Source organism: Pseudorasbora parva, chromosome 6, assembly GCF_024679245.1.
Source record: "Pseudorasbora parva isolate DD20220531a chromosome 6, ASM2467924v1, whole genome shotgun sequence".
In the NCBI taxonomy this organism is placed as follows: domain Eukaryota; kingdom Metazoa; phylum Chordata; class Actinopteri; order Cypriniformes; family Gobionidae; genus Pseudorasbora; species Pseudorasbora parva.
The window spans coordinates 17,616,197-17,643,332 of NC_090177.1; the positions used below are offsets into that span (position 1 = coordinate 17,616,197).

At 38.9% G+C, this 27,136-nt stretch overlaps 3 protein-coding genes across 16 annotated transcripts in view; 1 reads left to right on the forward strand and 2 right to left on the reverse strand.

The window, feature by feature from the left end:
- Positions 1–27,136, reverse strand: part of asxl1 (ASXL transcriptional regulator 1) — a 222,858-nt gene that overhangs the window by 19,994 nt on the left and 175,728 nt on the right. The window lies entirely within an intron of this gene.
- On the reverse strand, positions 23–15,146 carry dnajc11a (DnaJ (Hsp40) homolog, subfamily C, member 11a). The gene is made up of 16 exons (XM_067445896.1): positions 14,997–15,146; positions 13,433–13,562; positions 13,198–13,271; positions 12,958–13,059; positions 12,741–12,878; positions 8,756–8,878; positions 8,583–8,656; positions 8,227–8,416; positions 8,062–8,147; positions 7,289–7,405; positions 7,047–7,202; positions 6,770–6,839; positions 6,491–6,548; positions 6,251–6,393; positions 482–611; positions 23–304 (listed from the first exon to the last, which is right to left on the reverse strand). Exons 1-16 carry the CDS (start codon positions 15,066–15,068, stop codon positions 279–281), a joined length of 1,689 nt encoding a protein of 562 aa, XP_067301997.1. The 5' UTR covers positions 15,069–15,146; the 3' UTR covers positions 23–278.
- camta1a (calmodulin binding transcription activator 1a) overlaps positions 21,148–27,136 on the forward strand; it is a 437,191-nt gene continuing 431,202 nt past the window's right edge. For 9 of the 13 annotated variants that reach the window (XM_067445898.1, XM_067445899.1, XM_067445903.1 and 6 more), the window contains exons 1-2: positions 21,148–21,319; positions 25,594–25,695. In XM_067445898.1, the coding sequence (XP_067301999.1) occupies positions 21,295–21,319; positions 25,594–25,695 (127 nt within the window). In that variant the 5' untranslated portion in view covers positions 21,148–21,294. The remainder of the gene's footprint in view (positions 21,320–25,593; positions 25,696–27,136) is intronic. The other 4 variants (XM_067445901.1, XM_067445902.1, XM_067445910.1 and 1 more) reach the window with 2 other exon arrangements.

Below are 27,136 nucleotides of genomic sequence, written 5' to 3' on the forward strand. Positions count from 1 at the left end.
GCCTACAACACAAAAATATATCTTGCTTTTTCTGGGAAAGGCCATCAGTTTATTAGTGGAAATCCAGCAAATTAAGCGTTCCAATTAAATGTTCTAATTTGCAAACTGACATCATGTACAATATTTTTAAAAACAGAACAAACTAAAGGATAAATAGGTACTGTATATGAAGACTTTTAAGGGCACAGAGTATTTCCAGGGCACTACCCCAGAACATCTGAGTCTCGTCAGTCTATACCAGTCCAAACTGTCCCTTTTAGTACAAGAGATACATGTTCCTAACTGTCATTATCAATCCTGTGGGCTGCAAAAGAGAGGAAAAACAAAAGAACATAGGATTTTAAAATACAATTGGGAATAGCATTCATCTTCACTGCTGGTAAACAAGTAAGCATTTGTCACCACGAAGTCAGGATCAAATGGATTAAAATAAATACTCTAAAAACTATTGCAGATTGTTGTGTTTGGATTGCATACTCACATTGTTTTGGTATCCTGAGTGCTTCTGTGTCACCACATAGAACTTGGTGCATCACACCTCTGAACTGATACAGCATCTTTAGACTCTTTTCCTCACCCACACAGGGGTCGTAGAAGCCTGGTAAACCAGCCTGAGGACATTTATGCAAAAACAACCAATTAATACCTGCAACAGCACTTAACATTAGGGGGTGCAGCAGTTCCGATTTCACAAGGTTTTTTTGGTATCATTTTTGTGGGTTTCAGAACAGTTTAAACATTTTATACAGCACTATTAGAAGTGCAACATTAGGACATTTGAGGACAGTATGTTGAGACTGACAATTTTTTCAAAGAACCCTTTTACATGCATTGAAGTGCAAGTTCACCCAAAAATGAAAATTAGCCCATGATTTATTCACCTTCAAGTCCTCCTAGGTGTATATGACATTCCTCTTTCAGATAAACACAGTCAGAGTTGTATAAAAAATATCCTGGTTCTTCCTAGCATTATAATGGCAGTGACTGTTGGGCCATTTTTTAAGTCCATAAAAGTGCATTTATATCCATCATAACTGCTCCACACAGCTCCCGGGGATTAATAAAGGCCTTCTGAAGTGAATCTATGCATTTGTGTAAGAAAAATGTCCATATTTAAAACTTAATAAAGTAAATTACCTAGCTTCCAGCGAATTCAATCACCTTCCATATTCAACTTATGGGAAAAGTGTAGAGGCCGCACCTCTCGCGGTTCAAAATGCGTACGCCACATCTATAAAACTTTGATTGTGTTTGTCTGAAAGAAGAATGTCATATACACCTAGGATGACTTGAGGTTGAGTAAATCATGGGATAATTTTGATTTTTACATGAACTAACCGTTTAAACTTCTGAATGTCAACATTCAATGGAATAGTAAAGGTCCCATGGCGTGGATTTTTATGCTTATTTTATAATGTTTCCTGAGGTGTACTTATATTGTTAGTATAATGTTTACACAATAAAATGTCAATTTAGAAATAAAAGGCATTTTTCTTTCCTGATATTAGCCCTCTGGTTTGAATGCTCGGTTTCAACTTTCAAGGGGCGTGTCTGCTGTGAGACTTCAGTGAAAATGCCCACTGTTGTGATTGGCTGACATCTTTGCATTTGAAATGAGTATTAGTTTATGGTATGTGGCGGAGGGGAAGTGGTTTAGAGAGGTCTGATCTGCATGTAAGCACTGCCAGCCAGAGAGAGGCAGACGGAACAGCATTCGTGGACCAGAGAGACGATAAAGATTGCTGAGAAAGTTATATTCTACTGAGTTGTTGAGAGCGCAAGTTTATTTTGTTTGTATCTGAGAGTTCTGAATAAACACTAGTCCCAGTCTCGTCGACCCTGTCTTACTCCTGAACATAGGAAATATACTACAAGGAGTTGCAAAGCAAGCATGCACAAGTTTGTTATATTGATGCGCTCTCAATGCACTCATTGCTAATTGTATTTATGCACAGACATTTCAGTACATTCAGGTCATTGCAGTCAAGGTGCGATTGGTAATGGTAAAATGTTTTGCTTATACTCACAAAAGCTGCATTTATTTGAAGTCAAAACAGTAGTATAAATTGTTAATTATTTTACAATTTAAAATAAACGAGTTCTAAATTAGGATAGATTCAGTTTGTAAAATTGTGATGAATCGCATCCTTTTTGGGCGACTAATTAAACACTTATTGTGAAATTAAAGCTACACTGTGTGATATTTTCCCCCATCTAGCGTTGAAAAGGTATATGACCATATCCAGTGAATATTAGTTTCTGTTTCTCTCAATTCCGATTTCGTTTTAACTCCTACGGTGGCCGATTAAGTCCAAGATTAACATGGCAATCCCCCTCTTCACATTCGACACGGTGCCATTGAGTGTTAAAACGCGAAAGGCGAAGCTTGAATTTATGGGTATGTCCCTCTTTGGCTAATGTACTTTCAAGATTGAGGGGCAACATGGCGACCAGCATTCGAACGCCTCACCCGTATGTATTTTCAATGGCATATTATAAACGTACGAGAATACTTTATTACTTGAAAGAAGTAAATATACATTAATGAGCACATATCTTTTTGAAAGAACTAAGTGTTTTTAGCTAAGAATAAACTAAAAAAGTTACACAGTGTAGCTTTAAGCATACACCATTTCTCAGTGCTTAACACATTCATTTTGTCATTATTTGCTAAATCAAGAATAGTGAGACATCAGATTTGAAAGGTGATTCTCAAAAAGCTGTAAAGCTTTTTTTTCAGGGTAAATTTAGGTGTGTTCCAAAAAAGGAAACTTTAATTACCAAATGATACAAGGAGTATAAATAATTCTTAAATATATGCACACCAAAGCACCCATGAAACAAAAACCATCACAGAGAAAAACTTTTCAGAGTATAGTATGCGTACAGTTCAATATAAAAGAGTTTGTTTACATTTTAGACAAGCCAAGTTGTGATACTGAACAAGACTACATGGAGATGCCAAAAAAAAAAAACATTGACTGCAATGACCTGAATGTACTGAAATGTGTCTGTGCATAAATACAATTAGCAATGAGTGCATTGAGAGCGCATCAATATAACAAACTTGTGCATGCTTACTTTGCAACTCCTTTACGTCACTGGCTTACAACTATTCAAATCAGGTTAAAGGGTTAGAATTTAAATTTCCATCTACCAGGGTTACAGGTGCTTGTGCCATTGTAGATGCTCAGTGTAATAAACTCCTGACTTCAAAGACCATCATGACTTTATTTATGTTAATTATGCAATTTCACATGATTCAGCAATTTATTTGTGTTCAATTATTTTAACGCATCAAGGTAATCAATAAATCGCATAATGCGTTAACACTGACAGCCCTAATTTGAATATATTTTAAAATTGTATTTTATTCCTGTGATGATAGCTACATTTTCAGTATTATTTCTCCAGTCTTTAATGTCACAGGATCCTTCAGAAATCATTCTAACATGCCGTTTTGGTAACCTGACGTGGTCATACTCAATTCTAGTCAGAATATGAGTCTGATACTGCTCCATTGGGCTGTGATTATGGGGCGTTTCAACCGAACCAGGAAAGAGCTCAATTGGATAGCCCTACAACCAATCAGAGAAACACATAATGTTGCCTGTCAAATGTCAACAGAACTCAACTGCACTGTGTTGCCAAGTCTGCGGTTTCCCCGAGGGCTATTTTCCATGTCCACGGATTAAAGCGACCTCAATTATGTGATATATAGACCCAGCAATGCGAATTTTAGCAGGCAACCTTGCCAAAATAACATACATTTACCCCCCAAATGCCATTTTTTCCAGAACCCCCCCAGAGAAGCTATTGGGCTTGTTTTTTGGCCAGTAGTTGGTGGGTTTTGTTGTACAATCTTGGAAACCCTGTCTGCACGCACGTTGGAAAAAGTCACGTTAGAAGAAAAAGATGAATGTAAACTAGGGATGTCCCGATCCGATCACATGATCGGAAATCGGGCCCGATCACGTGATTTCAGACTCGATCGGAATCGGACGTTACATCCCGATCAGGACTCGGATATAATGTATATTCTGGGGTGAGGTGAGCATGATGACGCATCAATAATATGGGTTGTAACTTGAAAATAATGCTTTATGTATGTTTCTGTAGATGGATACAAGTGCTGGCTCCTCGGTGATACATTACAACGGCGCTAATATCACCCGTGTATATTCGCCAGAAGACGCGAATGAGAACGCGCGCGCTGATCTGTCTCTGTGCATCATCCGAAAGCGCGCACTCTTCTCACAGCGCGCAAATATTAAGTTCTCTTTCAAGACTTGCACTTAAACGGACCAACTCACACAAGAAGTCCATCTTGATGAGTATCCAAGCAGACATAGTCTGAATATGCCTTAAGAGGACTTTATACAGTCGAGAAAGACGACGCAGAGCCTTCCATTAGGTCTTAAAGGGGCAGTAACCTTTACTGCTGTCTGTTTAATGTCAAACAAAAGATAAGAAATCACTCACTGCTCTTGATTAAATAGCTTTTGTAAGGATTATTCTTTAATTTAAACAGTTAAATATGCAGCTATTTTACATTTCATTAGCCTACTTTATTCAATTTCTCTACCTAAAAACTAATGTTAGACCTATAAAAACCTGAAAAGCATTGTTAATTACACTTCAGTCAAATTACACCTCAAATATTTTTCCCCAAAGTTGATTTATGTCATTGTAGGCCGTTATCATCACGATGATTTCATTTCAAGTGTTTTTTTTTAAAATAAGTTTAGTTTTAGTTAGTTATTTGATGCAATAAAAACGGCTGTGTGATGTCATGATTGAGAGTTGAGATCAACGTCTTCTCTGAGTGCTAGAGCCCCTTTCACGCTGCACGTCGGACCCGCAATATTACCGGAACATTGCCGGGTCGTCTTCTGTGCGAAAGCAACCACTTCCCGGAATTGATTACCGAATTGAACCCGGGTCGGGGACCTAGTAACATTGTGGGATTCGACCCGGGACGAGCGCTGTGTGAACAAAAGCCGAAACTAATGCCGCAACGTGTACGTAGTTATCGTGCGACTCCTAGAGCTTGTTTTTTCAATAATACAACCCTGCAGTGCCAGAAGAGCTAGTCGGTGTTTTAAACACAGAGATTGTTCGTATACAAAAGAAACTAAAATTAAACAAGCAGAAATGTGCGCAAACTGGACACAAGTCGAGACCACGGAGCTCCTTACTATCCGCGCTGAAGCTGAGATCGTTTGCCATTATACGTCACATCCGGATGTCACGTGTCAACTCGATCCGGGACCGTTACGGGTTGTATGTGAAAGTGCACATATTACGGTATTTCGCTGGCTGTGTGATTGGACCAAATCTAGCGGCCGAGGAACAAATGCCGGGTCGCATTATCCATGTATTTGCCGGAATCGCAGTGTGAAAGGGGCTTAGTAAACACAGAAGCTGGCGAACGGCGGTCTTTCGAATCAGCTTTGACCGTGACTCTGGAAGACTTAGAGTTAAGCTTTTCTCTGAGAAAAGAACAGCACTAAAGTCATTCTTAAAAAAGGAAGATGTGTTCGGAGTTTTGCCGACCGGATATGATGAAAGTTTAATTAGTCAACTAGCTCCGCTTCACCTTCATTGCTCTGGTTGGTTGTAGCTCTATTCAATTGCATGCAGAGGGAGTTTGAAAGACGACCGTTTATCCCGCCCCTCGGATTGAGCTCAGTCAATGGTGAGTTTCCAGACCAAACATCTTGATTTGGGTCTGGCTTGTCAGGCTAACATTTAGTATTTTTAATGGTGAAAACAGTTGTGCTGCGTAGTATTTTATTAGAAATCATGATATTTTATTTCAAGATTGTTTGATGAATGAAGTTTAAAAGAACAGCATTTATTTGAAATATATATATTTTTTACATTATAAAGGTCTTTACTATCACTTTTGATCAGTTTAATGCTGCTTTGCGAAATGAAAATAATATTTAAATTTAAAAAAAAAAACATACTGACCTAAAACTTTTAAACTATAGTGTACATTTTCATTTGTTTATAATTTTACATTAACTTGCAGTTTTGTTTTTCCTCTCTTTAAGTACAGCATTACAAAAATAATGTGCTGTATTAACATTTTAGATTTCAAAATCAAAATCAAGCGATAGGGAAACTAAAATATTAGATTAAACTAGAGAAACCTTTTTGTGAATTCAATGCAGTTCTCTACACTCATCCCTTATTTATCATTTGTAACACAATAAATGACAAAGCAGGTATAACTGTGATTTACCTTGGAGGCTTCTGTGAGAATGAGCTTTGAGTCCTTCACCAGGCACTGTAGAGGCACCGTGACATCAATGACCCTTGCCCTTTCGTGCTTACGGCTGTTATCTGTCACAAACTTGCCATACCAGGCGTTGAGGATGATCAGACCTGGAATAAAAGAACACAGTCAACAATCCTCTCTTGGCAGAAAGTTCAAATCATAGTTTGATCACGCTCAATGCTATTGGGAGTTATGCGGTCATACCCATTCTGGACTCCTCTGCTTCGATAATTCTACGCACAGACTCTTGCATCAGCAGAACCTAGAGAAAAGAGTGATCTCAAGTAAGACTGCTTGTATATGCACATAGTGAAGGCACAATTTATCACCCTGACACAGCAACTGATGTGCAGATAGGAACGATAGCCTGACGCTAACTCATTGTTTCTCCAAACACAAAGCGCCTGCCGAGAAAGTTATGACCACTTTAAACGGCCATGCATTATAAATTATTTGCACCGTATTTAAACATTATGAACTCACAGCTGCTTCTGCCTCTTGTTTCTTCTTGGCGACGTCTGATGCCGAACTCTCACGATGCTTCTCAAGCTCCCTAAACAAAAGGTTCAATGTTAATTTAGCATTTGCTCTTTTTCACAGCCATTTAAAGGGATTTCAGCCCATTATTTTCCAGACTCACAGGGGATAAAGGTTGGAGAAGAGTGTTTGGAAGTCAATTGACCCATAAAAGACAACAAAATGAAACAGGTGGAGAATGTGACTGTGACTCTGCAGATGTAATCAGCTAAAAATGGCTTACTGTTCCTGCTGAGCACGAACATAAGGTCTGATAACCAGCCGCTGGATGGCCAAGTAGAACACAAGGGGTCCGACAGTGGCATAAAAAACAGCGCTGGGCAGAAGCTGGTCTGTTAAGTGAATTGGGAAGAAGTACGTCTGACTTGCTCGGTTCAACCTTAGACAGACAAAAACAGCACAGTTTCAGAGCTACTGAAAAACTGCTAATGGGAAACAGCTTCAAAATGATCAAAAGCACTTTACTTGATCTTGAGAGAGACGCCCTGAGGTACTCCAACACTGACAGTAGCACCCAGGACACTGTGCCTGCTGATCTTAGTTTCGGCACCGTACTCCACCACCGTACCAAAAAACCCTGACCTGCAACACAAGTGCTGTATATATTAACAGGCTACAAATCATCAAGACATTTGAGAGGACAGTTGATTGGTGACTAGCCACAAATAAACTGCAGGTATGTAAACACAGAATATAGGATATCAGTCACAGAGGTTGCATTTACACTGCAAGGCCAAACACACAGATCTTGCTTGTTTATATTCATGTTAGACTAGCAGTCTTCATCTCCCAGGGGGTCCACAACAATACTGCTGTGTTCACTATATTTGATCTAAAATGTATAATATGCATCAAACAAAAATACAATGTCAACTTAACATCAACTAAAGCTTGAACCAAAGTTGTAACTACATAAAAAACAATAAAATAAGTTGTATGAACATAAAGAAAGGCGCATTTTACATACAGATACACTTTAATATTTCTAAAATAACCTATTAAATACCTCATATTGCTCATTTTATTTATGCATGCAATTATGATTCACATTTAGTGAATACAATGCATTCAGTCACTTCATTTGAGCCTATCATAATCAGTTCTGAAAAAATGACAACAAAAAAGCTAACATTATGAGAATCAGATACAAGTGTTTAGAGGTCAGACAAGATACATAACAGATTTTTTCAAAACTTGATGCAAAACATTGCTCACAAAATTTTGACACAGACACATACTTGACAGAGCCCTTGATCTTGGTCTGATCATCATCCTGGAATTTGTACTGGTAGCTCATCATCATAAACGTATGTGGAATTCCCAACTGTGGAATAAAAAAGGGATAAGTCCTAAGAGCTGTGGTTTAAAAACAAACATCAGGGAATGTGCAAAACAGCAATGACCTGCACAGCAAAGGTGAAATGACTGCTTTTGGTGTCCCTGACGATGCTGGTGTTCATGGAAGACTGAGTTCCCCAGCGCCACTGTAAATAACCCATAGTGTTTTTGTCCAGGTGGCGTGCAAGCATAGTAGTGAGACCCGGCCGTATACCACGGGACGAAAACTGCATGCCACAATGAGCTGTTGTAAAGCTGAAAAACACAAATATATCTCAGTATACAATACACTCAATATTGCTCAACTTATAACAAAAAAACATAAAATTAAAAAAAAAAAATTGTAACAAAATGTAACATAAATAAAGGTTTAATAATTAAACTAAATTGCTTAAACACCACTGATATGCACTGGACTCACCAGCGTGACGTCAAGTTACGGAAAATCTTCAACCCGAAGAGAGGGCCGTGTGTGTCTCCTGCCCCAAACTCAACCTGTATTAAACATATATAAATCATGTTCGGTTTCATGCTCAGCAAACATAATCCAGTCCGGATTAATCAGTATGTAAAGCATTAACTGAATGTCATCACCTCTCCCCAGCCCTTAGCTGAGGTAACTCTTCTCAAGGCCAAGTTTATGTTTCCTCCCCCATTGCCATTGTGTGTGGAGAGAGAGCCAGAGAGAATGGCTGTGTCTGAGGTGGTCAGAGGGGCCTATGAGAGCAACGACAGACAGAATATAAAACTTATGACTGTATCAAGATCAGGGTCAGTGACAAATATGTGTGCTTCCTTGATAAAGAAAAAAAAATCTTCTAAAAGGAAGGAAAATCGAGTTTAAAACACGTCTCTTAGAAATGTGCACTGAATTAATATATAAATATATGAAAAGTATAAAATGCAATAGGAAAAAAAAATTGTGTCACGTCATTGACCCTTATTCTGAAAGCATATTTCATGTAAATAGTTGCTCTGTGTCCAATTGTAACTCAATAACAGATGAAATACTGCTGTTTAAAAGTGTGGGGTCTTTAAGATATATATATTTTTAAAAGAAGTCTCTTATGTTCACATACACTGCATTTAGGTGAACAAAAACAGCAATATTGTGAAATATTACAATTAAAATAGCTGTTTTCTATTGTATCTTAAATTATATTTAAAAATGTATTTTATTACCCTGATGGCAAAGCTGAATTTTCTGTGAATTTTTCATATCACATGATCTTTCAGAAATCATTCTGACTTGGTGCTCAAGAAACATTTATTTTTATTATCAAAGTTGAAAACAGTTGTGTTGCTAAAGATAGCCACACAGTTGAAGACTTTAAGTCCGATTTGCAACCACCAACAAACCGGGGGTATTTGATATTTATGACTCTTGATCGGGCTGCCTCTGACGTGATTCCCACGATAGCTAATACGAGCGAGCAAGCTTCACCAACCGGATGCTTCTATAGCTGAAACTTAGCAGCCACACAACATGCCATGAAAGTGTAGTATAGAAAAAGAAGATCACCCATATTCTTTTTCCCCTCTTTGTCTTTCTTTCCATAAAACAAAACTCAGGCTAGAAGAAACAAGCGGATGATGTAAATCGTCCTAAAATAGTTTTTTCTTCTGAAGTCACGTTTGATCTGAAGTCTCTGTGAGATCACGTCTCATTGTGGAAGTGTTACTAAAATCAACGTGTGCAGTCTTGCTATCTGGATGAATCTTCTAGTGTGCATTCGGAGGACTATAATACTAAAAATCGGTTAAAACTGCCCTTCCGTCTGTGGTCCCCCACAGTTTTAAAATCGGTAACAATTTGAAAAGTCTAGTCTAGTTTGTTCCAGGCCCCAAAGGAATAGTTCAGCCAAAAATGAAAATTCTGTCCTCATTTACTCACCCTCGAATTTGTTCTAAATCTGTATGAGCTTCTTTCTTCTTTTGAACACAAAAGAAAATTATTTTTTCATTACTTTCATCATCAAAGTAGTCCATATGTGACATCAGTTAGTTCATTAGAATCTCTTGAGGCATCAAAATACATTTTGGTCCCAAAATAACAAAAACAACAACTTTATTCAGCATTGTCTTCTCTTCCTTGTTTAGGTTCAATCCTCAAATAAAGATTCAAACGGTTGTGAATCAGCGTATTGATTCATGATTTGGATCGCGTGTCAAACTGCTGAAATTACGTGACATTGGCAACCTGAAACATGAATCAATACGCTGACTCATAACTGTTTGAAGGATTGAACACAAACAAGGAAGTGAAGACAATGCTGAATAAAGTCGTAGTTTTTGTTATTTTTGGACCAAAATGTATTTTCGATGCTTTAAGAGATTCTAAGTCACCAACTGATGTCACATACGGACTACCTAGATGATGTTTTATTCCCTTTCTGGACATGTACAGTATAGTGTGCATACACTTTTATATACTCTCGGACTACATATAAAATATCTTAAACGGTGTTATGAAGATAAACGGAGGTCTTACGGGTGTGGAACAACATTAAGGTGAGTCATTAATGACATCAATTTCATTTTTGGGTGAACTAACCCTATAAGGTTGAACGGTGGCTACTGCAGTTGAATTTTCCTATTGGACGTTGTAGGTCATCTTGACATATGTTAGTTCTTCAAATGGCTCACTAACCATGCCACTGGCACAAGCTCAACACTGCCTAAGAAATGTTTTCCCACACTGATCAAATGAGAACGGCTTCACTCCAGTATGAACGCTCATGTTACTTGAGTAAATTATGACAATTTTCCTTTTTGGGTCAACTATCCCTGTAAAATTTCAGTGGACATCATTGTACACTTACTTCAGGATGTAAAGAAAGCTCAAAAGATCAGCATGGATTTGATCGAAATATAAATATTTTGAAGCATTATAATTGTTTTTACTGTCACTTTTGATAAAATATTAGGGGTGTCCCCGACTAAGGATTTACACATTCGAATCAGAATTTTCGAATCTCTCTATGGTCGACCGATAGTCAAATCATCTATGTGTGTGTAAACCATAGACCGGAAAAAATAAACGGTATAAAAGGGTTGGGAAGGGCAGGACACTAGTCAGCAGGAGGCTAAGACTATTTTTATTTTACTTTACACACGGCACACAGCCACCACTTTTAATAAAGTGATCAAAACTAGGCTACACTACACATTCGTAAATTAACCGTTCTCTCATAACATTTAAAAGCCACGATCGAAACACAGAACATCACACAAATATATAAAAGAACATTTTGATAAATAAACCTAAAAAAATACCTGCCTAGAGAGGAAAAGAACACTTTGAGTGCGTTTATATGCACGTTCTTAAGCCGATTGTGCCTAAAGAGGGTTGCACACCGGACTGAAGCTGCTCAGGTATCTCACACCAGGCAGACGTGAACATTATACTCACGATTTGAGGGAAATGTACATTTAATCGCCGCAGACAGGCGTCAAATGCCGCTGTCGGTGTATATGTGTTCGAATTTTAAAGGCACGGCGCGTCCGGTGCGAAGCTCAGTGCGCTTAAATAGGCGATCGCTCAGCGCCGCGACACGTATATAACACTAATATTGAGCTCCCCCATATTGCCTAAAATGGTATGATCCTCGTTTCATAACACCCGCGAAGATTCGACCATGTAATCAGTGGTCGAATCCGGTCCTGCATATCGATGCATCGAATCTTCGACTATTAGGGGTCACCCCTATAAAATACACATCTTTACTGTTACTTTTGATTAAGGGCTCCGACTAAGGATTTACACATTTGAATCAGAAATGTCGAATCTTTCTATGGTTGACCGATAGTCGAATCATCTATGTGTATGTAAATGGGCTGGGAGGGGCAGACACTAGTCAGCAGAAGGGGAAAACATTTTTTTTTCCTTTACATACTGCACACAGTAACAACTTTAAATATTAAGAACTAAGAACGTTCTTAAGCCAATTGTGCCTAAAGGGGGTCGCACACTGGACGCAAAGCTTAGCGCCGCGTCTCAGGTCTCTCACATCGGACGCGCACATTATATACGGGCGAGCTCAATTTTGAATCGACTTCTAAAATAAGAGCTGCATGATGGGTGTATCTTGTAGCACAAGGTGAAATCAATATAGTATATACATTGATGATTTGAGGGAAATATAATATAAATGTAATATAAAACCGTGAAATGGCGCTCTGTGGTGCGGCAGGATTTTTTAAAAACTTGAGTCGCTGTGGACAGGCACCGAATGTCACTGCCGAATTTTAAAGACGTGGCGCGGCACTGAGATTCACGTCCCAAAGCTCAGCGCCCTTAAAGGGGTTGCACACCGGACACGAAGCTCAGCGTCATTAAAGGGGTCGCACACCCGCGAAGATTCGACTGTGAGATCGGTGGTCGAATCCGGCTCCGCATGCATCGAATCTTCGACTGTTCGGGGTCCTACTTTTGATCAATATTTTTTGTTACTTTTAAGCACCCTTGCTTGATAAAAGCATTCAATTCTTAAAAAAAAAAAAAAGACAGACTCAAACTTTTAAACAGTAATGCATATATGAAGGTATATATTGAAGAAACATAATGTAAGGACTGCACCTCTATTGACTGAGATATGTGCATCCTGTTGATCTCAAGGTGCGGTAAGCCGCCACCGCCTCCAGCAGAGATCTCTTCATAATCCTCCTCATAGTGATCAAAGAGGTCTGTCGCATCAATACCCACGCTTATTGTCCCCTGAGTGAGACAGAGAACAATCAGCAAGACCTGCATTAATGTTGACAGCGGCTGCTGCTTTGAAGGCATTAGGTCAAACCTTAGGGTTGGTCCTTTGCTGTAGTCTTCTCTCCTCTCTCTCTCTTTGAAGTCGCTCATACTCTTCACGGATCTCTGCTGGCGTTCTTTTCCTCTCTACTACCTAGAAATCATTTTATTGTGTAGTTAGCACAAAAAAGATGACACAAAAGCCCACTGAGAAAATGATTTGCTTGAAATGTTATAGAACTATGGAATGAATGCTAAAACATTTATTAAGTCTTCAGAATTTTCAACTTACCTCCCATCCTTCCACGTCCAGCCCTCTCTTCCCATATATGTCATAAATTGCTCTAGATTGTGGGTCGCTTAGTACTACAGAAACAAGTAAATCACATTTTGAAATTAAAAACGTATGTTTTCAGTAAAGAAAAGCTGCCTGCTAAAACATAACACTTCCTTGATAATTAAAAACAGCCACATAACGTAACAGAAGTGACTTGCTTTGTCAGAGGTAATGTGCAAAAATATCATACCTTCATATGCCTGATGCACCAAGTTAAAAAGCTGCTCTGCCTGCTTCTTAAGCTCTGGATCTCTATGCTTGTCTGGGTGGTAAAGCATGCAAAGACGGCGGTATGAAGCCTTGAGCTCATCCTGGGTGGCCTGAATATACAGTTAAAAAGAAAGGGTTCATCTTTTAGATCGATCATTCATAAACAAAAACTACAGCGTTGCTCTTTGGAGGTTAATATAAAATAAAAGATATTATAGTATTATATTATAGTATTGTATTATATATTATATTTTTGATGGTTTTTGAACCAGCCATTGGAAGCAACGTCACTGCAAATTTCAAGGCCCAGAAAGGTAGTAAAGACATCATTAAAATAGTCACTAGTACAGTGGTTCAACCTTGATGACAAGAAGCAATGATAATACTTTTTGTGCGCAGAAGGAAAAAAAGATTTTATTCAACAATCTTTTCTCTTCAACGTCATTCTCCTATGCTGTTCACGTAGTAAACAGTGCAGTGCTTCCAGGTTCTACACCAGAACGCCTGCTCATTATTGGCCAGCTCCTGCGTCAGCATCACACGCATGCATCATAGTGCTCACATGAACAGTGTCAGCCAATGGTAAGCTGCTAACCCTGCACTTTACTACGTTTGTGAAGGATGCATCAACAGCGTAGGAAAATGACGTTAAAGAGAAAAGATTGTTGAATAAAGTTGCTATTTTTGTTTGTTTTTTTACACACAAAAAGTATTTTGTCACTTCATAACATTATGGTTGAACCACTGTAGTCACATGGCCTATTTGAACAATGTCTTTACTATCTTTCTGGGCCTTGACAGAAAGAATTGCTGCCTGTGTGGTTCCAGAAACCACAAAGATTTCATAAAAAATATCTTAATGTATCTCAATATCTTAAGTTCTTGCAATTAATCAAATAATTATCATTTTTGGGTGACCCTTAAGGTGACAGTGATCTCAAAATTGCAAACTTTCTCCCTCTCCAAACCTCTATAACTTTGTTCTGTTCTGTTCCACTGAGGTTAGACAAAATGTCACAATTTGATTTGATTGTATGGTAAAACATGACTGTCAGTAGCATTCTGCATAACATCTTCACAGAAGAAAGTTACACAGGTTTGGAGCAACGTGAGGGTGAGTAAATGATGATATACTTTTCACTATTAACTGAAATGACCTTAACAGCCGGCAAAGACAAAATAATATCAGAAACATTTTTAATTGATGTTTTAATATAAGTTTTAGAGTTTTAGTGAATTAAAACAACACTTGAGTGAGTAACAGTTTCACTTTTACAGCTGTGAAGCGTCAACAAGAATCGCTTCGCTGAAGTCTAAAAAGAACAGAAGGCATTTGCGTATTATATGCGTAAGATCTATTAAAGTGACCATGCAGTCAAATTCCAATGATAAATAAGGGTCACGGTGTGCTGCCGACTGAGCCATAGCTTAACGACATGCTGTTCGGGTCCTGTTTAAAAGCGTGATATCTGAAGCTCCTGCTTTTATTATTCACTTTCAGCTCTCTCATCTTAAACTTCTCCCCTAATAAGAATATGTCATACCTCTCTGCGGACGTTTAACAAAGAATAATAGTCATCATTGTCGATTTCATCTTCGTCCAAGGCCGCCGCCATATTTACCACCTTTCATCCCAGCGCCGATCAAACTACGCTGATCTTTGGTGTGTAGAGTCGAAGCGCATGAAGGTCTTTAGCGCCACCACTAGGATGGGAGGAACACTGACCAAAAGGCTACATTATTTTGATTATTTTGGGCATGTCCCAATCATGTACAGTGCCTTGCGAAAGTATTCGGCAACCTTGAACTTTGCGACCTTTTGCCACATTTCAGGCTTCAAACATAAAGATATAAAACTGTAATTTTTTGTGAAGAATCAACAACAAGTGGGACAAATCATGAGGTGGAACAAAATTTATTGGATATTTCAAACTTTTTTAACAAATCAAAAACTGAAAAATTGGCCGTGCAAAATTATTCGGCCCCCTTAAGTTAATACTTTGTATCGTCACCTTTTGCTGCGATTACAGCTGTAAGTCGCTTGGGGTATGTCTCTATCAGTTTTGCACATCGAGAGACTGACATTTTTGCCCATTCCTCCTGCAGAACAGCTCGAGCTCAGTGAGATTGGATGGAGACCGTTTGTGAACAGCAGTTTTCAGTTCTTTCCACAGATTCTCAATTGGATTCCGGTCTGGGCTTTGACTTGGCCATTCTAACACCTAACATTCTAAATCTCCGTCCCAGTCTCAGGTCTTTTGCAGACTCCATCAGGTTTTCCAGAATGGTCCTGTATTTGGCTCCATCCATCTTCCCATCAATTTTAACCATCTTCCCTGTCCCTGCTGAAGAAAAGCAGGCCCAAACTATGATGCTGCCACCACCATGTTTGACAGTGGGGATGGTGTGTTCAGGGTGATGAGCTGTGTTGCTTTTACGCCAAACATAACATTTTGCATTGTTGCCAAAACGTTCAATTTTGCTTTCATCTGACCAGAGCACCTTCTTCCACATGTTTGGTGTGTCTCCCAGGTGGCTTGTGGCAAACTTTAAGCGACACTTTTTATGGATATCTTTAAGAAATGGTTTTCTTCTTGCCACTCTTCCATAAAGGCCAGATTTGTGCAGTATACAACTGATTGTTGTCGTATGGACAGAGTCTCCCACCTCAGCTGTAGATCTCTGCAGTTCATCCTGAGTGATCATGGGCCTCTTGGCTGCATCTCTGATCAGTCTTCTCCTTGTATGAGCTGAAAGTTTAGAGGGACGGCCAGGTCTTGGTAGATTTGCAGTGGTCTGATACTCCTTCCATTTCAATATTATCGCTTGCACAGTGCTCCTTGGGATGTTTAAAGCTTGGGAAATTTTTTGTATCCAAATCCGGCTTTAAACTTCTCCACAACAGTATCTCGGACCTGCCTGGTGTGTTCCTTGTTCTTCATGATGCTCTCTGCGCTTTAAACGGACCTCTGAGACTATCACAGTGCAGGTGCATTTATACGGAGACTTGATTACACACAGGTGGATTCTATTTATCATCATTAGTCATTTAGGTCAACATTGGATCATTCAGAGATCCTCACTGAACATCTGGAGAGACTTTCCTGCACTGAAAGTAAAGGGGGCGAATAATTTTGCACACCCAATTTTTCAGTTTTTGATTTGTTAAAAAAGTTGGAAATATCCAATAAATATCATTCCACTTCATGATTGTGTCCCACTTGTTGTTGATTCTTCACAAAAATTACAGTTTTATATCTTTATGTTTGAAGCCTGAAATGTGTCAAAAGGTCGCAAAGTTCAAGGGGACCGAATACTTTCGCAAGGTATGGTCCCAGTACACACACTTGTAGGGTCCTTCTCAAACGAATGACTATGTCCTAGTAAGGCTGCAAATCTTTGCTGCCACGTCATCAAGTGCCTCGGATGAACATCCCAATTTGAAGTATCCTTGGAAAGCAGTATTAATTTTGTGTCCTTCATTCAGCTCATTTTGAAAGATGCATCAAGTGTATAATTTGCTCAAAAATAATGTCTTCATTCATTTGCCCAAAAAAAATGGCATTCATTTTATCTTTTGTTTTGGTGTAAAATTCTGAAATTTGTTTGGTGTAAGAATCCTCGGTTTCTGGTTTTATTCTACAGAAAAGCTACAGGAAAGTGTCACAGCAGCCACTGAGCGAATGCACTGAGTAATGTCATAACATCATTTTAAACACAATGTATCTAATATGATAAACAGAGCTACGTTCCCTCACACTCATGATCGGAAAAGCACAAATAGTGCTGGCGCCCGTGTCCCGTCATAATAAAAGTCCTGCTGCTTGTGAGGCGTGTGTTGTTCATCTCACTAACTATCACTCAAGCGGCCTTGCTCAGCTCCACAACACTCGCTCCTGCTCTGCCTCATACTACAGTAACGTTAATAACCGCATCCATGAACAGGATTTCTGCCCGAGTCCTATTTTCCACCGGCTGTGTGTCCTAATCAACCTAAATTTAGCCTAATATGTAGCCATATTTTATGGGAAAATTGTTTAGTTTATTTTAAAACAAACTCATTCAAAGAGGTCATGCATAAAGGCAGCAAAAAACAAACAAGCAAACAAATCAACAACTTTATTTAGGGATTGACATTAAAAGAACTTACCGACTTTTTGGGGCTTTAGCTTATTCACCATATCCCCAGTTAGATAAGTCCATACACACCATTCTCATCTCCGTGCGTGCCATTACTCTGTGTGACACACCCGCCGCTAGCCTAGCTTAGCACAAAGACTGGAGGTAAAGGGCTCCAGCTAGCCTACTGCTCTATAAGTAACACAATTGGGGGTTAATAAAGGCCTTCTGAAGCGAAAAATATCCATATTTAAAACTTTACAAACTGTAAATTCTAACTTCCGCTAACTGTTGTACGTGCATTCATGAGAGACTGGCGTTCCAGTGTATGACATAGGACACAGACATAGCGTTAGTTCCGGTGACAAATACGGAAGCGCAGAGGATTTGAGCAAAAGTAATCTTGGTTCTCACGAGAACTAGCATATTCTCACTGGAGCGTCCTACGTCATATGTGTGATCCTAGGGTAACCTAGGGTAACTTTAGGGTGAAATCATAGGCTATTTTTAATTTTTGGGTGAACTATCCCTTTAAAGGTGTAATATGTAAGAATGACAGCAAGTGGTTGAAATGGGCACTGCAGTCCAAATTCAAAATATTGCCTGCCCCACCCCCTCTTCCTCACGTGGGTTGTCAGTTTGATGACACGTAACAGAAACAAGCACAATTGACAATCGAAGGTGAGGAGTTTTACACACTGAAAGTTGATGATTTGATTTATTCGCTTTATAATATGGTCCCTTTCATAGAGATTTTTAGATGGATGCCGAAGCTTTTTAAGTCGGGTAGAATCTGCAATCTCTGGCCCAGTTTGTTTGTTGACTTACATACATGCAATACATAGTGTTTTCCACCAACTGGCAAGCTGTGGTGTCAAAATACTATTGGGTAAATTGGCAACAAGTGTTATTGCACAAACCAAAAAAAAAAACTTACATTCTGACATGGAACACACAGTAAAATAACTGTCTTTATCATTGTTTTTCTGAGAAATGAGTGAACTCATCATGTTTACTAAATATCTGCAAACATATTGTTTTTTTATGCTTTAGTAACAGTCAAAAACTTACATACAACACCTTTAATAAAAAATAATGTTAAATAACTAATTTTTTTTCATTTTTAATAATATCACGTAACAAAATCCTATAGAGAACATATATTTTCTGTGTAGCTAGCAATATTGTTCAGTGATGGAAGGCGGTATAATAGCCTAGGTATAAAGTATAAGTTTTATAGAAGACAGAAAGGAAAAGATTTAGGCTACGTTTTCTAGAAAGAATTCATGATAGTGATGGCAGCACATCAGGAAATGAAGTTGTAGGAGTTGAGGATCAATGAGGTTGGAAGCAGTGAGGGTATTAGCAGTGAGGACTAAGCCATGACTTAATTATCCTATGCCAGTTTGGAAGATGTGATCCACACTACAACCAAAGGTAAGATGCCATTGCATATTGGCCCTTACTTCACTGACAAGCACGGATGCTCCAAAAAAGAATGATAAACAGGTCAAACTCGAGTATCTGTGGGGTACCCTGAAAAAGAAGAGTCTTGTTGATTTTCACTTGCGCTACTATCATTGATTTGGAATTCCATGAAAGAAACAATGTTTTAATGTTTTTTGGAACACTAAGACATGGATTCACTATTTTCCAGGCAGTGAAGTTGCATCTGAATTTGTTTTTGACATTTTCACATGTGCCTTCCAAATGAAATTTAGTAGCACAAGATAAAATGGAATGTTAATAAAACCTAAACGATGTAGAAAATTATTTTAGTATATAATTTATGTAAAATATAAAGTCATTTATATTCAAGTTTTTTTTTCTGGCTGTGATTTCATAGTTTGTCACATAGAGGGTTAATTGATTTATTTATTCAGTTTAAAAACTCAAAATGCGCCCTCTTTTGGCCTTAATTAACATTCGGTTAGTAAATGGATGACGTCAGACCCAAGCTCAGTTCCATTAGTGTTGGATTAAAATAGCCAATAAATCAGTGTCATGTCAATATGTGTAGAATCATTAAATAGGTCCACTTGGGGTTTAATTACAGATGCATAAAATCAATTTAAATCCCTGAAAACTCACGGAATACAACCGAAAGAAAATGACTGACAAAATGGATGGAAACAAAGATGTTGTCGTGAAGTAATGCTAATAAGAGTAGTCGTTGAAGACATCTGTGTGATATCATGTGTGATCTGGCAAGAATAGATTGCAGATGTTCGTAAGGAATTGTGCTGTAGTATAATTTTCAGTCCCTTAGAGAATTGAAGTGCCTCAAAAGTTGTAGTAAGCTTTATGTATTATTATTATTAGCCTTCTGAACACGTTCTAATCCCAAATTAAACCGTGGCCACATATGCATTGAACTTGATTTATGAAGTCTACAAATATGTTGCTTTAAAAATATTGTAAGTCACAATGTTATGTGTATCTCCATTACCGGATGTATCGTCTGATACTGGCCCGAATGTTTAGAATATTGTATACAGCAATCCCAGATTTCCTCTTAGAAAACGAACAGATAAGGATTTGGAAAGCACTCGTTTTATCAAGTAACTGCAAGCAATAAAGATGACGCTTTAATGATAACATTTCATGGCGGGTATCCGCTGCGGGCAGAGAGGCATTTAAGCCATTATCTATACGCTCAATGCAATTAACGAATGCTTAATCTAACGAATAATTAATCAGCTCGGGTATAATGTGACTTCCATATTCCTAAACGCAGTTTTGAGGTTTTCTAGGCAATTCATATGAGACCTAGACCACATCATTATCCATATACTATTGTAATAGGCTGTCAGAAACCATTTCTCTCGCAAGCTAAGCAGTGCAGGATACTTTTAGTGGACCAGAAGACTTTTTGGAGGTCTGGGTTGCTACGCACTGTGAGGGTGGAACGCTGCTGCCACCTGGAGCTGTCCGTTCAGCACCTTGGCGCTGGGTGCTTAGCTATGGATCTATCTTCATCTTAATGGTGTAAATCGCCTTAACAGTATGAAAAGCAGTTGTGTGTGTAAACTGAGGGAGAAAAAGAAGAAAAAAAAGAAAAAAGAAAAAAAATTCCATGAACTGAACTGAACTGAACTTTCTGGCATTGAGTTTTGTACTCGATTTCCGTCATAATTAGGCTCGGAGTGGTTGAAAAAGTTAAGTTTTCAATTTGAGTGTGTTGACCATATTTCCAAGTAGCAGAGCTATAAAGGTTTTTAAAAATCATTAACTCAATAGCCCAAATTAATTCGTTATTATCAAATACATGAAGATTAACACGTTTTATACGAAGCCTAGCCTACACGACAAATAATTTGTCCCGAATTGCTAACGAATGAAATGTCGGCGCAAATACCTCATAAATACGTTTTATGTCTTTGAATTAAGTAACTTGAGACATTTGCATCGCCTTTTGATTTGCACGCGAACGTCTCACGAGCGCTCACTTTGGATTGGTTCGGTTCTTCTTAAGGTGTATCTACACATCGCGCTTTACCCAATGGTTCCCAGAGACACTTTAAAGGGGAGGATGTTTGCTTTGCTCTCGCAAGCCATTTTAGAACAACGTGGTCAGTCATAGTTCGACAGCCAATGGTGAGTGCGCTCTGGTTGGACTTGCCTCTGCCTCTCCAGTCCCTTCTCGTGCTGCTGTCCTCTGCGTGAACGCGCGTGGTACCCAACGCTCGTGAAGAGGAGGAGGATGTGGCGCGCGGAGGGGAAATGGCTGCCGAAAACAAGCCGGAAGGTAAGTCAGAAACATCGGGGATATTTTTGACTTGTTCGACAAGAGTGTGCGAGGGGAAAAAATTAGGGGCAGGCGAGGAAGAGCCGCCAGTTGAGAAGCGGGGAGCTTTTGGGATTGTAAAGCCTCTGTGTTTATCCTCACACACTCGTTATTCCAGCACGGATACATCACATCACATCACCCTAGCCACCATCGGTAGCTAGCCAGCAGTGTGCATCACATATATTTAAAAACAATCCGGAGCAAAAGCGCGAGAGCCACTGAAAATTCAAAAATCCGCCTCGCGTTCCGTTTCGTTCAACCTTAACGGTCGCGCTCAAAGCAAAACTTGTGAGCCGCAACGGTTGTCGATTTCTAACTTCTTTTTTCGATTTATCAAGCTTCTTCAGTTGCGTGTATAGAGTTCTGGAGACCGTAGTTTGACTTAACACTACATTATATCCTGGAGTCGTGTCAAATATTACTGGTAAGCTTGTTTAATACTATATTATTTCTTTCAGTCACTTTCACGCGTCCATAGACTCTACCTGACCTTCTTTTTAGCGGTTTTGTGATGTGTGGTCAAAGCAATTTCACTTTGAATTTTGCTTCAAGGACACATTCTTCCATACCAGTTTGTCCCCTTTACGTCATATACACATAAACAGCAGTTAAAATCTCTGAACTAGATTCAAGAGCCTGCTATCTCCAGACCTTATAGAACCAATGGCACGTGGCGGGAATTACGCAAAATTAATTTTTAGAAGGTGTGCCATTGAAGATTACACATAACCATTTATATTTAACACTGTTTTGGATACTTTTCAGATTTATCTCTAGAATGAATAAGACAACAAGATTTGCTTTCACTATGAGACTCTAATACAGCTAAATGTAGTGTGTGTAAACAGTAAGTCGCTTCTACATTTGACTGAAATTATTTTTTTTTAATTACAAAGTATTATATGCAGAAGTACAACGGAATTGTTTTAATAGGCTATTATTGGAGCTATTTGACAACTATGACACTTTAAACAGCTTTGTGAAACTCTCATATAGCATATTTCATTGTATATAAAACGTATGAACAACGAGGTTTTGGGAAGGCGTCATTAGTTGGAGGATTTTTTGTTTGTAATTCACCTTCAGTAACATCAAAGCAAATGATCTTTTATGAGCCACAAGGTGGCGACATTGAGTTAAAATAAACTTTATTTTGGGGATTCATGATTACAGATATCTTGAAAATATTCGATTGGCAAAGCGAATATACAATAATTATATCATGTTTTTGATAGTTAACAAACAAACATATAAAAAAAACTTTAAAGAAAGCAAATATGAGTTTATAAATCATGCTGTAATAATAATATTTACAGCATCTCATGATGCTGAATAGCCTAGTAAATGGTGAATAGATGCATTTGATTATAAAATCTCACTTCTGTGTAGGAAATTATGCATATTGATAAACTAATAAAATACCATAATAGAAGTGGCATTAAAACATGACTCCATACAAATCTAGGGTTCTGATTCTGAACATATAGAAATCCACAAGGGGGTGGTATTGAGCTTCCTAAATGTTCACTTTTATATTTTTAACACAGTCAGCTAAGAATACAAGCATTACCATAAATATACATCTCCGTATGTTTTCAAAAAAGCACTGAGGCTAACTACCTAAACTAGCTCTCTCTTTGTGTGTGTGTGTGTTTGCATGTTAATAGTCAATCTCTGCATGTCTGTGTCTGCATTTCAGATTCAAACAAACAAACAAACAAACAAACAAACAAACACAACCAGCCTTGAAATGTGTCAGACTGGCCTGCTTCCTGCCAATGCATCTCAGTAACCAAGAGCTTTTTAGAAACCCTGACTTGTGACTCCCATTGCAGAACAGGCTCGGTTATTTTTGTCATGCTTGTCAGGTCAATGTATGGGGGAGGAGCTAGTGTTCCACACCTCCATATTAATATAGAGTGCTCTGCACTGTATAGCCACAACTAAATTCATATTGTGTGTTATATTTAAATTATAGGCCCACACACTTTTCAGCATGTGTGCTAGGGGAGTTTTCCATTGTATGTTGTGCACGCTATTCGTTTTAGTGCTGATTGTTGCCTGTATTTTAACCTTTTGTCCTTGAAGCATTTAAAATGTTTGCATAGAGCATGGTTCTCCAGGGCCTTATTATTTGGCAGGGTTTTTTGCACATAAGGACAGGCTGTTCTTAGCTGGAGGCTGCTTTGAAAACATGGTTAATGTCTCACGCACCCCATAGAGTTCTTCTGTCTCCTGATATGACCCAACTCACTTTTTACATTACCAGGAACTGGGACTGTACCTATGGAAGGTGGCAACCGTGAATTGAGATGTACTAGAGAACTGTAAAGTTAAAGGGACAGTTCACCCCCCCAAAACAATTTACATATATTGCTGACCCTCTTCATTTTCCAATCCAGACTTTCTTTCCTTTGTGGAACACAAAAAAGATATTGGGGTCATTAAATGATGACGTAAATTATTTTAAATTTAGGGTGAACTATGACTTTAAACAAAAATGTCAATGATGCTCCATAGGCTATGTCTACATTAATCCGGATACATTTGAAAACGGCATTTTCCGTCCACACTAGCGTTTTCAAAAAGTTTGTCATTCACACTTAATCGTTGGAAAACGCAAAATTGGCCTTACTGTGCATGCGTAAAAACCTCATAAAAGCTCACTAAGACGATACAGACGGAACAGATGTAATAAAGTCCTCATGCTATTCTTCTGGCTGGATCTCTTTATTTAGCAAAATATCTCACCATTCACATATAGCGTCCAGGTCGCACTTTATGTGTTTGGTTTAATATGCAACTGCTGCCACAGGACAGCAGTTGAGAGTTCGTTTTCTGTCATTTTTTGCAGGACTGTGATATGAAGAGCGTACAAAGTAACCTAGCAATGTGCAAGTGAAAAGCCCATAACAGGCACAATAGCGGTATAAACATACATATCAATCGATATGTTCAATATGCGTCACATGACTAAACATGTCATCATTTTCAAATACCTCTGTTTTCAAATTTATCCAGCGTTTTCAAAAAGCTCTGTTTTCGCTGGACAAAAACGCTGTCTCAGTGTGGACGGAAGGCCATAGCCTAGAGAAAAGGATGCCTTTTCAAATGAAAACGTATTAATGTAGACAAGGCCTATACAGATCAATTTGAATATGGTGATTCCTTCAGAGATTGGCAGAAAGTCTATAATAAGGTGCTGTTTATCACAAGCAGGCAGGGTATACGGTTTTAAAGCAGGATTTATGATATATTATGTAGAAAATTTACTTTTAAAGATCTCTGCATAGTTTTCTCCCCCCCATAGTTCTTAGTTTTTAATTGAATTAGTGAATAGCAGAGATAGATGGAGATGGCACTTCTTCCTGGGGAGTCGTGACAGATGCTTTCAGTTTGTCTCGATCCTTCTATACCTGCCTCACACAGAAACACACATTAACTTCATCGATTGGTGTAGCTTACTAAAATTGAGCCTCACCAAACAGCCCTGGGACCACAATGACTGTGATTGCTGCCCTCATTGCTACCTGTTAAGGGCTATTTCTTGACTGTTTATTTCAGCACCTACAGATTTATCAGCAAGACTGAGAAGCAAAGTGAAAAGATACAAGAAACACACACATACACACAACATGTCAGGTGTTTTGGAACAAATCAATTAGCATTGGAGTTACTTTATGCAGTGGTCTAGATTGTTTTCTCCCATGGAAGTGTATAACCTTATAGCCATTAACAGCTGGAGCAGTCTATGACTGTTATAGTTAATGAAAATGTGTATATGTTCTCAAGTTACAAGGGAACCGGGTTGCTTTTACATTCCGCGTCCATACCCTGCCTGCAAATGAAACTGCATTTTCTCCCCACAAGGCAGCACCCTTAGGCCAAAGTAATCCCTTTAAATGCACCCCTGAATGTGCTTGATAAAAAAAGGGGGAGAAGCAAATAGGCATGCTGAACTCTGAGGCTGAACGGTGCATATTGTTCGGGAGAGGTGTTCTTCAGCATGGAGATGGACACATTTGGGATGCATGGGCTTGCTGATGGGAGGGAGATCGGGGTTCGGCAGACACGACACTGCTGACCCCGGTAAACATTCTTATAAGTTCCTGCTATGTGCATGGGGGAAATAAAGACTAAAACAAAGTTCTGAGCCGTTGTACATCCGGGAATGTGTACTTTTCCCAGAATTCTTTTTTGTCTTCTCCACTCTCTCTTTCTGCTTCCTGAAGGACTGAAGAAAATCCGTAATCCGGATCGAATGTACAGATCAGCTGTGTGTTATTCGGCCCATGCTCCTCCTAAGAGTGTCAGTGATGACACAGAGACGAACAGTAAGAACTGCTTATTAATATTGCATTCGTGGCATTGCTCGAAGGGGCCACTTGCTGCCTAATCTATTATTCATCCATCGATTCATTTATTTACCTCTTGATTTCATTTGTCGTCCTCTCCTCCTTTGGGATTTCCTGTTGGGGCTTTCCGTGATGATTGACGAGTCAATGCTTTGATGTTGTCGAATATCAGATGTGTTGTTAGTAACTGAAAGTGACAGAGGGTGGGTAAGACCTGGCACACCTCGTGCTCCAAATGCTAGCCTTGACCTTTGAAAAACATCCATCCCAATAGCACAGTGAGACTGAGCTCTACTACCCATCGAAATGATTTGTCAGCGCTACTAGACGCTTTTCCCCTTAGAGTATAAACATGCATATTTTATGTTGGACTTTAAGCATAAAGCATTTGTTGTGTTCAGATCATGTGTATGTTAATACGGCTTGATGTGTTGTGGAGCTCTGATTACCCTAGAAGTGGCACTGTTCTCATGTTAATAGGCAGTATATCTTTTCTCCATGCACCTCTGAAGACTTAGTTGATCTGTGTAATTAAGCCCGTTCATTTTTTGTGTAAATTTGTAAGTGGAGTTAAATCAGCCTTATCTTCTTGTTATGCTCTCTGCTCATTATGCCATTGAGTAAGTCCTCGCCATTTCCAAGCTCAAAGATTTTAAGAGATGTAAAGTAAACGGCAGAAGCGGCTGTTTGCAGTCATGTTGATATTGTTTCAGATGTTGTGTGTATATATGTGAGCATGCCTCCTTTTGTATCTGTCTGCGCTTTTAAGTATCAAGTCTCACGCTCTCATACACCAGCATGATGTAATCGTTTTGTGAGCCTGTCTGTAGCGGCCCAGTTAATGTTTGGTGCCTAGAGGTTTTTGTATCACCCGGACAGTAAAAAAATGCAGCATAGATAGGTGGAAACAGGTATGTGAGTAATCATGTGAGTAATTGTGGGAGTAGTTATGATCAGGATAAAGGGCTTTAGCGAGGATCTGGCGGCATGTCCTTTACTGTCTGCTGTTTGCGAGTGAATGTGTGTGTGCATGTGTGCTCGCAGGTCCTCACCTCCTCTTTCCCTGAGATGGGATTTTCATGGATGGGTGAGCTTGGCTGAGGCTGAAAATACATAAGAAGGCTCGTTTTTCTCTTCAGTTTGTTGCAGGCACTGGTAGCTGAATTAAGTCGCTGTTTTGGGCTTTGTGGATTTAGGCCAGCCTCCTACTGTATCTGAATAGCGACAACTTTTAGATTAGATATTCGTAATGATTTAGTCAACTTAGAACTGAAAAGGCTGCATAGTCTAGATTTCGTTTAGAAATAACTTTCAATATGTGAAAAAGAAATGTATTACTGGCAAACTACAGCCAGAATTGTGATCGCTCTAGTGGATACGGCTGGTCACTAATGTCTGCTGAGAGCTCATCAGATGTACC

Coding starts and splice junctions, on each gene's coding strand:
- dnajc11a (XM_067445896.1), bottom strand. CDS start 15,068: ATGGCGGCGGCCTTGGACGAAGATGAAATCGACAATGATGACTATTAT. Junction 13,272..13,432: donor GGTGCATCAGGCATATGAAG/GTATGATATTTT, acceptor TTGTTTCTGTAG/TACTAAGCGACCCACAATCT. Junction 8,148..8,226: donor ATTTCACCTTTGCTGTGCAG/GTCATTGCTGTT, acceptor TTTATTCCACAG/TTGGGAATTCCACATACGTT.